Source organism: Equus przewalskii, chromosome 1 (assembly GCF_037783145.1).
Source record: "Equus przewalskii isolate Varuska chromosome 1, EquPr2, whole genome shotgun sequence".
NCBI lineage: Eukaryota > Metazoa > Chordata > Mammalia > Perissodactyla > Equidae > Equus > Equus przewalskii.
This window is the reverse complement of record NC_091831.1, coordinates 1482578-1495195: the sequence shown is the minus strand read 5'-3', so window position 1 is coordinate 1495195 and position 12618 is coordinate 1482578. Positions and strand designations below refer to the sequence as shown.

Genomic DNA, 12618 nt, shown 5'->3' with positions numbered 1-12618 from the left:
TTTGTGCCGTTTCATCACATCGTTGATCCAGGACCGATGGGTTTATAATGCAGCTTTCTGACTACAAGACTTTCTGCTTTCTCTCCCTGTCGGTCAGTCATGCGTTAGCAATTCTGTATCAGCTTGAAACTTCGTGGCTTAGGAATGCAGTCCCATCTCTCTGAAGGACTCGTGCCCATTGTAGGTCATGTGTTTTCTGTCTGTTGTGCTGACAGAATTCCGAGTGGGTGTCACCTGGGGCAGCACGCCGTGTGTCCCTGCGCTCTGCCTTTCCACCTGGGCTGGCCGGGAAGGCCTCTGCAGAGAGGTCCAGCCAAGCCTGAGGCGGGAGCAGGAGCGAGCCAAGGCCTCAGGCTGATGGCCTGGGTGTGAGAACAGCATTCTCTAGATATCAGTTATTGACTCCCTCGCAGATGTGGAACTGTGTGACGCTCCTGGAAGACGCTTTGTGTTGACAGCAGCGTTGTCTTGGATCCTGAGAGCATCTTGTGTTTTCCTAGGTGGCATCAAAGATTCCCTTTGCCACAGATCTGATGGATAATGAGAAAATACCAAAGAATTCATTTGGAAAAACGAGACAAAGCAAAGAGAAATCATCGCCAGCAAGTAAAGAAATGGGGTTAGTAATGGGTTGTGCTCCAGAACTCCTGGGGCTCAGTCCCCTGCTGCCACGTGCATTTGCTCCCTGCCCCCCAGCCCCTGCTGAGTGCCTCCTGGAGTCCAGGCATGTGGTAGGCTCAGGGACAGATGGAGAGTGGGAGAGGCGTGGTCCCTGCCCCCAGGGAGCCCCCATAGCCACTTCCCACTTAGGTCCCCTCGGCCCCTAGAAGCCCTTTCCCCACCCAGAGTGGCAGCTGCTCTGGCGTCCTGGCATGTGACCCCTTTAACCTCATCAGCAAGCATTTCTTTGGTTTTCCCGGGTTCACAGTGGGTAGTGGTCTAGCGTCTGCACCCCTGGAATTACTGCTAAGCGTGCCCATCCTTCCTCAGCTGCTCTGAGGCCTTGTCTATAAAGACCCCCCACCAGACTGAACCTCCGTGTATGTGTGTATGTGTCTGTCTGTGCATTTTGCCAAGAAACTTCACCCTCTGATTCCTCCCCTCTGCATCACACACACACTTCTCAGGCAGCCCGGAGACACCAGGAAGCCCTGAGGCTTCGGCATGGCCCTGTTATGCCCTTCTTGCTTTTGTGGCCTGCTCCTGCCCACACCAGGCCCCCTGCGGGTATGCAGTGGAGGAGGCTCCCCCGGGCTCAGAGCCAGAGCCAAGGTGAGCTGTGGGCCATGGGGGATGCACCTGCTCCTGGCCCGCAGCCCTTTCCTGGGAGGACTGGCCGGCTGCCCGGCTGCACGGCCCCCCGCTGTGTGTTGTAGCAGCTCTGGAGACCACTTGAGGTCCTAGAGGCCTGGAGGCAGGTCGCGATGGAATGCATGGGGCAGCGAGGGGGTCTTCTTTTCCCAGGGAATCATTCCCCTCTTGGCCAGGAGCTCTGGGAGAAACTCCAGGTCTGCAGATTGAATCAGCCCCCAGCCGTTGGGGTTTAGACTAAAATTGACAGCGTTTGCATGTTCTCTCACATCCCCCAGGGCATCTGGGTCACCCTGATGGGCCCTTAGAAAGCTCACAGCAGCCCACGTCCATCCACAGACTGCCCACTGCCCTGCAGGCATGAGTTTACTAATAACAGGAGTCTGCGGCACTTGGCGAGAGTGGGCCGGACCCTGGGGCCTGTTGTGCAGGATGCGGGAGGCTGCCATGCTGTCTCCGCAACAGTTATTCTGAAAAGCAAACGAAACAGAGACAGACCTTGCTGCTGGGTGCAGTGCGGTGGGAGGCCGGGCAGCGGGAGCATTGGTGCTCTGGATGGACACGCCTCGGCACCCCACGCCCGAGGCGCTACGGGGGGCTGTGGGGTCTGAGACACTGCAGCAGGGTCTCGGGTCTCTCTGCCATCTGAGTGTGATCATGTTTAAAGTCAAAGGACAGGAACCCAAATCCCTGATGCTAGCAGAACAAGTAGGTCTAAAATCCTCACTTTATACAATATTCTGTGCTCTTCTGAGGACTCATGAAAAGTGTGTATTTCATAGGAAAACAAAGACACACTCTTCTCCTTTGTGTAGCACAACATGCTGTGTCCTAAATAATATCTTAAATGAATTTGAAGTTTCTAAAGGAGAGTGTGTGTTCCAGTGGCTTTTAAGCTAAGGAGAAGGGCTGGGAGAGGCGGCTGGGGGTCTGTCTGTGAGCTGGGGCCCGGAGGGAGCGGGGGCCTGGAGGGAGCGGGGACCTCTTATGGCTGTGCTGTCACTGCATTGGGAGGGCATACAAGCCCCAGGTCTGCGATTTGTTCTGGAGGAGAAAAGGAAAACTCTTTCTCCCCTGTTGGAATTAAAATCTCTGAGGCTCAACGTGTAAAATCATTCTCTTATTGCCCTTTGCTTTCTCAGTGCCGCCCAAGAGGGGGATTTAGAAGAAAAGCTAAAGCAGCACATAGAGCAAATGCACGAACGAAGGAAAAGGTTTCGGGGGATGGTCCCACTCGAGGAAATAAGGAAGGCTACACAGGACTTGGAAATTGTAAGTATTTGTTGGCTCTATTTAAAAACAAATTGTTTTATTAAAAATCAAAGAGAACTTGCTATGCCTTTGCAGAGCATGCATTCTCTAAAATTGTGAGGAGGCGTTTTATGTGCCTACAGCGTGGGACGTTCCAGAATTTCGGTTGGTCGGAGGATAAGGAAATGTTCCTGTGAGTGTGAGCCCTCAGATGTGTTCGTTGCGCCACTGACGGTCCCCGGCAGCAGTCTCTGCGTTATCAGTGGATGGGACAGGACGTGTCTGTGGGGTCCTCACCTGACGCTCCTGCCCAGCAGAGCCTGGCGGGGCCGTGAGGGCTGCCGCTGCGGAGACAGCCTTGGCTGCATCTGGGCCACGTGCTGACGGGCCACAGTGTTCATGTGCTGGGACGGTTGGTGTCTTCTCACCCAGCTGCTGGCATCGTCCATCTGTTCCACAGACACTGATAAGCACCTACTATGTGTGCAGAGACGTCTGGGATTCTGAGAGTCATGCAGTGATCAAGGAAGACACCGTTCTACCCTGAATGACACACAGTCACGCCATCCAGCCAGTGAAAGGAAGCCGCTGCCCTCGCCGAGAGTGACCAGGCCTTGACGAGAACCGTGATGCCAGTGTGCCCTCGCTTCTCACGGCCGCAGGAAGACATGCCTGTTCTCCAAGACCACCCAGGCCCCTGGCTCATGGGGTGGTTCAGATCTTCATGTCGCACCCTGGTGCAGCCACTTGGGTCTGGGTGGCGCTGGGCCATGCCCCCAGAGCCAGCGGCACCATCCCCACACCTCATTTGAGGGCTCCATTACTGTTGTCCCCTCTTTGCTGGGGCCCAGGCGGGGATGAGGGAGGGAGGGGGGCAGGCTGGGCTGGGCCACTTGAGAGACCCCACCCGGTCAGACGCGGCCCCCTCTTCTCAGACCATTTTCCTTCCCAGCCCGGAGAATTTCACCTGCCTCAGGTGAGCCTTTGTTCTCTCCAAATCTGTTGTTAATGCATATAGCTTCATCCTTGGACGCCCAAAATCCTACCTCTCAGGGCTTCTAAATATCTGATCTGAACCCACTGCTTCAGATTATGGACTCAAAAGTCTGTTTGGTGTTATGAACAACTCTAGGCTCACAAATTTGATAACCTACATGAAATGGACCAATTCCTCGAAAGACGCTATGTGCTAAAACTCACACAAGAAGAAACAGACAATCTGACTAGGCCAATATCTATTCAATTTAATCAATAGTTAATAATTTTCCAATGGGTTCACTGATGAATTCTGTGAAACAGTTAAGGAAGAAATTATACCAACTCCACAATCTCTTCCAGAAGATGGAAGCCGAGGGATACTTCCTAACTCGCTCTGTGAGGCCAGCATTACCCTAATACCAAGACCAAAGATGTTACGTGAGGGGAAGAGTGCAGGCCGATCTCTCTCATGAACAAGAGGCAGAAATCCTCAACAGAATATTAGCAAATTGAATTCAGCAAAGTTTAAAAAGAATTATTTGTGACGACCAAGTGGAATCTATGCCAGGTGTGGAAGGCTCATTCAACATTTGAAAATAAGTTTGTGTAATGCATCACATCATGGCTAAAGAGGAAAAATCACATAATCATAGAGATGCAGAAAAAGTGTTCGACAAAATCCAACACTCACTGGGGCCGGCCCAGTGGTGCAGTGGTTAAGTTTGCACATTACACTTCGGTGGCCCAGGGTTCCCCAGTTTGGATCCCGGGTGCGGACATGGCACCGCTTGGCAAGCCATGCTGTGGTAGGCGTCCCACATATAAAGTAGAAGAAGATGGACATGGATGTTAGCTCAGGGGCAGTCTTCCTCAGCAAAAAGAGGAGGATTGGCAGCAGGTCTTAGCTCGGGGCTAATCTTCCTCAAAAAAAAAAATCCAACACTCATTAATGATAAAAACTCTCAGCAAACTAGGAATAGAGGGGAACTTCCTCCACTTGAAAAAGAACATCTACAGAAACTACAGCTAGCATCATACTTGATGTTAGAAACTAGATGCTTTTCCCCTAAGATCTGGAACAAGGTAAGTGTGTCCTCCTCACTATTTCAACATCGTATTGGAAATCCTAGCTAATGCAATAAGTCAATAAAAGAAAAAAAAAGAAATAAAGGTTACACAGATTAAGATGGAAGAGATAAAACTGTGTTTGTTCTCAGATGACATGATTGTCCAAGTAGAAAATCCCAAAGAATCAACCAAAAAAGTTCCTCAAACTAACAAGCGATTATAGCAAGGTTGCAGGATACAAGGTTGATATACAAAAGTCAGTCACTTACTGTATACCAGCAATGAACAAGTGGAGTTTGAAATTAAAAACACAATACCGTTTACATTAGCACCAAAAAAAAATTGTGCTAGGCATAAATCTAACAAAATATGTACAAAATCTATATGAGGAAAACTACAAAACTCTGATGAAAGAGACCAAGAAAGACCCAAATATATTGGAAAGATGTTCCGTGTTCATGATTAGGAAGGCTCAATATTGTCAAGATGTCAGTTCTTCCCAACTTGGTCTGTAGGTTCAATGCAATCTCATTCAAACTCCTGGCAAGTTATTTTGTGGATATCAACAAACTAATTGTAAAGTTTATATGGAGAGGCAAGAGATCCAGAACACCCAACATGCTATGGCAGGAGAGGGACAAATTTGGAGGATTAACACTACCCAACATCAAGACTTACCATAAAGCTACAGTGATCAAGACAGTGGGGCATTGGTGAAAGCACAGACAAATTGATCGATGGAAAGGACAGACAAATGGAACAGAAGAGAGAGTCCAGAAATAGACTCGCCTAAATATAGTCAACTGATCTTTGACAAAGGAAGAAACGCAACTCAATGGGGCAAAGACAGTCTGCAACACTTCTAGATAGCGCTGGAACAACTGGACATCCATGTCAGAAAAATGAATCTAGACACAGACCTTACTCCCTTCACAAAAATTAAGTCAAAGTGGCTCACTCTCATCAGACTGTATACATTAAATATATGTAGGTTTTTTTGTATATCAGTTATATCTCAACAAAGTTATAAAAAAAAATGGATCACAGACCTACATGTAAAATACAAAACTCCCAGAAGACAACATGGGAGAAAATCTGGTAGACCTTGAGCTGGCGATGACTATTGACATAGAACTTCAGGAGCATGAAAGAAAAAACGGGTAAGTTGACTTCATTAAAATTTAAAAATTCTGTTCTGTGAAAGACGCTGTCAAAAGAATAAGACAAGCCCCAGACTTGGAGAAAATATTTGCAAAAGACACATTTAATAAAGGACTGTTATCCCAAATATACAAAGAAGTCTTAAAAACTCAACAATAAGAAAACAACCCAATTAACAAATGATCCACAGCTCTCAACAGACACCTTATCAAAGAAGATATATAGATGTTAACTATATAGATGCTCGACATCACAGGTCATTAGGAATTGCAAATTAAAACAAGCAGATACCACCACATACCTGTTAGAATGGCTGTGAACGCTGAAAACACCAAATGCTGGTGAGGATGTGGAGCGTCCCGAACTCAGATTCGTTGCTGGTGAGGATGCAAAATGGTGCAGACACTTTGGAAGACAGTTTGGCAATTTCTAACAAAATTCAACCTACTCTTAACTATCCATCCCTCAATGATGCTCTTTGGCGTTTACCCCAGAGTTGACAACGTGTCCACACAAAAACCTGCACGCGGATGTTTCTAGCAGCTTTGTCCGTAATTGTCAAAACTTGGAAGCAACCAACACATCCTTCAGTAGGAGACTGGATAAGCTGTGGTCCGTCCATACAGTAGAGTATTACTCAGCCCTGGAAAGAAATGAGCTCTCAAGCCATGAAAAGACATGGAGGAACCTTAAATGCACGTTACTAAGTGACAGAAGCCAATCTGAAAAGGCTACGTACTCTATTATTTCGACTATACAGCATTCTGGAAAAGGGTAAAACTATGGAGACAGTAAAAAAAATCATTCTTTGCCAGGGTTTGGGGGAGAGAGGGCTGAACAGGTGGAGCTCAGAGGCGGTGGGGCAGTGAAACTCTGCGATGCTATGACGGTGGGTCCGTGTCCTCACACGTCCAGGCCCGCAGAAGGTGTGACGCCGAGTGAAGCCTCGTGTGGACTGTGGACTCGTGCTGACGATGTGTCAGTGCTGCTCCTTCCCTTGTGACAAGTGACCGTCTGGTGGAGGATGGAAACTACTCTACAGAAAGAAAATCTATTAATTTTTAAAAAGTCTATTTTGAAACTGAAACCTGAGCACTGGCTCTTGTGCTCTGCACTGTTCCCCGGTGACCCCTGCTGCCCGAGGGAGGGAGAGCCAGTGGACCAGAAGAGAGTGACACGAAGGAAACCGCAGTGGATGGTCTCGAATGCCTGCTCCAGCGCAGGCTCGTGTCTTCCTTCTCTGTCACAGCTACCACGTGGGGAAGGTGGTGTCTGCCCACTTCACAGGGCGGAAAGCCGAGCCCCTGGAAGATGGGGCGACCGGCCCAAGGTGACGCGGTACAGCTGGCCTTTGAGACAACCCAGGTTTGTCTGGACCCCTAGCCTGTGCGCAACTCTGTGCTGCCCCCTTGGGGACACGAGCCACTGAGTTTACTTCAGGCTTTAAAGCCTCTCTCTGCTTTTCTGTGATTAAAGACATCTACCCAAGTTTCTTGAGACGTGGGCAGCTCGGCCACCCTGGGTTGCTGCTGAGGGCCTGGCTCCCAGGTGACTCTCGGAGCTTCAGGGAGGAGGGATGTGCTGCCCCACCAAGGAGAGCTGGAAATGCCCACTCCCCGTGGCCACACGGTCCGTGCAGCTCTGGGCTCGCAGAGGCCCAAGTGTTCCCACAGCATTCGCTTCCTTCCTGCCACGTCCTGGCGTCGGGAGAGCCAGAGGAAGGCGGGACGTGTAAGTTCTCAGGAACACAGTTGGGAAGCAGCCCGTCTCGCCCCGTGGAAGTTGGCGGTGTCGAAGCACACTGTCCTGCTCTTCCCGGTGGCGTTGGCTGTTCTGGCAGCTCCTTCCTGCCCTCCTGCATCCCGCTCGGCTCCAGCAGGGCCCGCCTGCGCGTCTGGGCTGTGATTGAGGTGCTAGGGAAAGTACACGAAAGACGCTCCTCTTCTCCCCTCGCAACTCTGTTCAGGATCGGCCAGGCCAGCGGTAGAAGGTTCTCAAGTTCAAAACAATTGGAAATGAGATCCAGGCCGTGGAGCACAGCTGGGCGAGAGGGGCCCCTGAGGCTGGTGGGATGTGTCGGCGGGCATAGCGGGGCGGTCTGATAGCTTCATTTTAGGAGATGATCTTGATTATCCTTTTGTTTTCTGAAATTGCCCTCTGAGGACCTGACTCTCCCAAGGCCCAGTCCATTTCAAGTGACCATCTTTTTTTATACCGCCCACACAGGACCACTAGCCAAAAAGAAGAGTGCTGTGTCTTTTCGCCCGGGTGGGGAACAAGTCTGTCCAGTCCTGGGGAGAGGACGGCTCAGCTCTGCCTGCCCTGGGGGTGAGCCTGTCCTTCCGCCTCCCGCAGGAGGGCTGGTCCTGGCGGAGCTCCCGTGAGCAGGAGCGCCTGGGCCCCAAGTGCTCGTGCGCCAACCCAGGCCTGTCCTCTGGAGCCTCCACCCTGAGGCAGCACTGGAGCCAGAGCCCTGGCCTGTCCGCAGCTGGCGCGGAGTCCCCGTGGGCGGGCCTCGCTGCAGCCCAGGGCGGGCATGCGAGGTGAGACATGTGTGCACCATACGAGCTCCCGCCCAGCCCCGCGGAAGCAGAGGTGTCGTGTCCAGCCTGCCTCCTTCCCCTCTGGTTTCCTTCTGCACAGCAGTGTGGTGGCCGAGCGCCAGGCCAGTGGTCAGTGAGCAGCTCTCGCAGCTGGTGTGCCGGCTGTGGGAGACACAAGCGCCCCGGCCAGAGCTGGTGTGAGAGTGGACGGCCAGGATGGACGCCTGGTGAGAGCCAGAAACAGCCAGACAGGAGAGGGACATGCTGAGAACAGGCCAGCCAGTGGACCTGCCCTCCAGGGGTGCACAGCCGTTCTGCACATGGGTTAATCTTCAGTCCGCCCCGAGACTCCAGCAGAATGACAGGAAAGGAGCAAAGTATGCAGACTCCTCAGAGCAGAGAAAGTGGAGAAATGTCGACTTCTCCTGTTGTCATTTGTCACAGAGCACGTGCCACCCCATTAAAGGCCGTGCTTCCCAGCCTCCCTTGTGGCTAGACGAGGGCATGTGACTACCTTCTGGCCAATAGGATGGGAGTGGAAAATGTGCATAAACTTCCTGAGCTTGTCCTCCCCTCTCTCTGGCTGGAATGCAAACATGATGGCAGGAGCTGGGGCAGCCATCTCAGACCCTGAGGTGAAAGCCTTGGATTGCGGAACAGAGTAATGTTCTCCAACACCTAGAGCTGCCCTCTTAGGTAAACCCTCCACCTGGTGTTCCGCCGCCATCATCTGGATCTCTGTTACAGCTGCTAGGCCTGCATCCTAACCCACACTCAGGCCAGTGTGGTTTGGGAAGAAGAAAGCCACCTAGTGAGGCAGTGGAAGGGCCAACTGAGAGGAGTGCCCACAGGAAGCTAACCCCCAAACACAGGACTGCGAAACTGAAACAGGGTGAGAGGTGAAAGTGTGCGAGGTCAGATGAGGCCCCAGGCTCTCCTCCCCACCCTGCCTGTCAGCGGCTGACTCCAGCCCACCCAGCAGGAGGCCTAGGGTGTGGTCTCTGGAGAGCGTGAACAAGGAGGCACCACTCCACTAAGGCCCGGAGGCTTTCCTGAGCGCGGCGAGTGGGGAGGCTCCGGCCTGCGCTGGTGCTGGGGGCCAGCCCATCCCCTCTAGTCGCAAGATAGGAGGGTCTTCACTGAAGAAGTCACCTGACCAACACAAATGACCAGAGAATCCTGACCCTCGGGCATCCCCGGCCTGACCCAGCCGACAAGGCTGCCTCCCAGCTGAAGCCCCGCGCCACACACACCCGATGGAATCTCGTTTTAGCGCCTCCTTCTGGAGGGGCTGGGAGCCAGGCTCGAGCAGCCTCCGGGGAAGGCCCAAGAAGCAGGAGGCTGGATCCGCTGCCACCGCCTGGGAAGGTGCTCGTGGAAGAGGCGGGGCCACTGGAAAGAAATTAAAAATTGAAAACGAGAATGAGATCCTCTGGATGATAATAGAAAATTTTGCTCCCACGAAACAAGTGGTTATAGAAACAGAACTCTCAGATTGCCAAGAACTCGGAGTTAAGTTAAAAATATGGCAAAAATTTTTAAAAATTAAAAAAAAAGTGAATCAATAGGTGAAGTGGAGTGAGTCCCCTAGGAAGCAGAGCGAAGGGAAGAGGAGAGAGGGAAACGGAGGAGCTGACCTGGAGGACTGGCCGAGGGGTGACGCCACCGGGCAGATCCTGGGAGAGGTGAATCCAGAAGACGCAAGAAGGTTTCTCACCAAGGAACGCGTGTCCAGATGGAAAGCCTGCCTTGTGCCCCGCCCCAGGCTCGGGGTCCTGAACCGAGAGGAGGGGACCCCGTGAGGTTGTGGCGGTGGGGAGGGAATGGGGCACACGCTGAGGAGCAGGAAAGACGGTGGAGCCGCTCCTCACGGCGGCAGAGCCGTCTGCAGCCTGGGTGGGGGCTCGTGCACAGACGCCAAGCCAGGCGCCAGCACAGAGTGGAGGCGAGGACTCTTCCCACACAGCCGTCCCTGGAAGCCACCGCGGGACGCCTTCTCCCACAACAAGGGGCAGACCGAGGAGGAAGCAAGTGTCCCCAAAAAAGGGAGCTGACCAACGAGTGGCCAGGAGCCCCAGTGGCAGCCAGCGAGGACCCCAGAGGGTCTCTCCAGCAGAGACAGATGAGTCTGAGGACTGACCTGGGGAGAGGGATGTGGAGCGGAGTTCCACAGTTTGGGAGGATTCAGTGACAGGTGTGGAGGAAACAAAGTAAGTGTTTTAAAGGAGCAGGTCCGGATTCCACAAAGAACACAGATTTCCACGGGAAAGAAAGTGGCACCAGCAGATACTTGTTGGATCAGCAGCAAGCAGTGTTTACCTGCTCATAACACAGAAACCTGAATGTGGATTCGACCCCAACTATGAGGGGAGGAGGGGGTGCGGAGTCTCAGGGTGCCTGGGCTGGAGGTGGAGGTCCGGGTTATGCCCCAGGGAGGCAGGACTGAGGGGAGGGGGGAGGAGGAGGGAGGGGGGAGGAGGAGGGAGCACGAAGGAGGAGAGAGAAGTGCCCCCTCCCTGGGGTGGGTGGGTCCCAGCCCTGCAGACACAGGTGCTGCTGGCCCAGTTCTGTGAGGCAGAGGCTGGAAAGGGCCAGCTCTGGGCTGCTGGCTCTGGCCCACCTGAGGGCCGCGGGGCCTCGTGCCCCTGTCGCCTCTTTCTGGCCCGGCAGACTGTCTGGGAATGTGGGATTTGGAGCAGAAAGCCTGCCCCTGATTCCAGGCTCGGCCATCCCTGTGTCTGTGAACGAGGGTGGCCCTCATGGCCCTGCCTGCCCAGGGCAGGTGTGGGTCTCAGGTGCGATCATGGTCGGCAGGTTGGTCAACGAGCCCCTTGGGGATGGAGCAGGAGAGCCTGGCTCTCCCTTTGCCTGTTCGTTGATTGGCATTTCTTCAGATGGCTGTGTGCCCAGGACACCAAGGTGGGCCCTGGGGGGGGCCCAGGCGAGCAGCCCACGTGTCTGTCTGGAGAGGTGGTGGTCCTCACAAGGAGGGGAGGTGGGGCAGGCGTGCCCACCTGGCTCCTTGAGGAGGGGCCGCCCCTGAGCAGGTGACGGCGCTGCTCACATCCATGGGGCCAGCCTGTCAGAGCCAGAGGTGCAATGCTGTCCCAGGTCCGCCCGCCTGGCTAACTTCCACCCCCTCCTTTTCTCCCCAAGGGCAGAAAGCTACAGGATGAAGTAATGAAACTAAAATTGGGATCGACTTTGAGCGAAAATCACCGATTCACAGCTCTCTCTGGAAACCTGTCACTTCGCCCGCCTGCATCACAGCCTCAGAATATATTTTTTAACACGAAATATTAAGAATCTGAAAAAGTTTACAGATACTAATGGCAAGGTGTCGCCTGTACTGACTGAGACATCACCGACCCGACCCTCGGCTGGGCGTCCTGTCCTCAGGTGTCTCGTGTGTGGTGGGGGTGGGGGGGGATCTATTGGGATTCGATGTAACTCTGGTGATTTATTCAGACGCCTCTTCTTCTCATTTCTGCTGCTTTTCTGGGGCTGTAAAGGTTTGAGCTGCTTGAGAAGAGACTGCTGTAAACAAGCCGCGTGCTGTTCGTTTCTGTCGACATGTTTCTGCCAGTCCGGTTGACAGAATGTTCTGGATGTTAGCACCTGCCCCTCCCCCTCTGCCACTCTGCCACCCAGGTCACAAATGTAATCACAGCTTTCAGTGACTCCCTGTTCTATTGTGGGGGAGGCCAGGTCTCCAATTCCTGCCAGATCAGAAGCCCTGTGGTCCTGTCTGCCCTGGAGGGAGGGCAGCTTGCTCGAGGGCGTTGGGGAGCTCACCTGCTGGCAGCCTTGGCCTTGCCCTGCACGTGGGGCAGTGGGCGCAGTGGGCACAGCCCTGCCCTGCGGCTCCCGGGCCTCCATCCACAGAGCAGTCTTTATCACGTCCTCACCAGGCTATTCAGATTCTGACGGGTCTCTGCCCTGTAGGTCTGATTGGATGTTAAATAAGGGCTTGATCTTGAAAACATCTTTGATTCGATTTCTTTAATAGATATAGGATTATTCAGATTTTCTGTTTTTGTGTTAACTTTAGTAAATATGTTTTTAATGAATTTTTGCATTTCATCCATGTTGTCAAATTTATAGCATCAAGTCCTTCAGATGACCTGGACCCGGGCCCTTGTGGCCACCGGCCTCACTCTGGTTGTAGTAGCCACACAGGGTGTCCAGGCCCCCTCAGAAGGTCCCAGTGCCCTGGCCCCACTCTCACTCGTCAGGGTCAGGACCACTGAGAGCAGCAGGAAGAGGGTTGGGGGCATCAAGACCCACACGCTTAGGGTCTGGGGAA

At 53.1% G+C, this 12618-nt stretch overlaps 1 protein-coding gene across 8 annotated transcripts in view; it reads left to right on the top strand.

Moving 5' to 3' along the window:
• Positions 1-12390, top strand: part of LRRC27 (leucine rich repeat containing 27) — a 43895-nt gene extending 31505 nt beyond the window's left edge. For 4 of the 8 annotated variants that reach the window (XM_070632662.1, XM_070632934.1, XM_070633000.1 and 1 more), the window contains 3 exons: positions 501-619; positions 2454-2583; positions 11469-12390. In XM_070632662.1, coding sequence (XP_070488763.1) covers positions 501-619; positions 2454-2583; positions 11469-11615 — 396 coding nt within the window. In that variant the 3' untranslated portion in view covers positions 11616-12390. Of the gene's footprint in view, positions 1-500; positions 620-2453; positions 2584-2705; positions 5356-11468 lie in introns of those variants that run through there. The other 4 variants (XM_070632789.1, XM_070633127.1, XM_070632858.1 and 1 more) reach the window with 4 other exon arrangements.
• Positions 12391-12618: the final 228 nt, after the last annotated feature.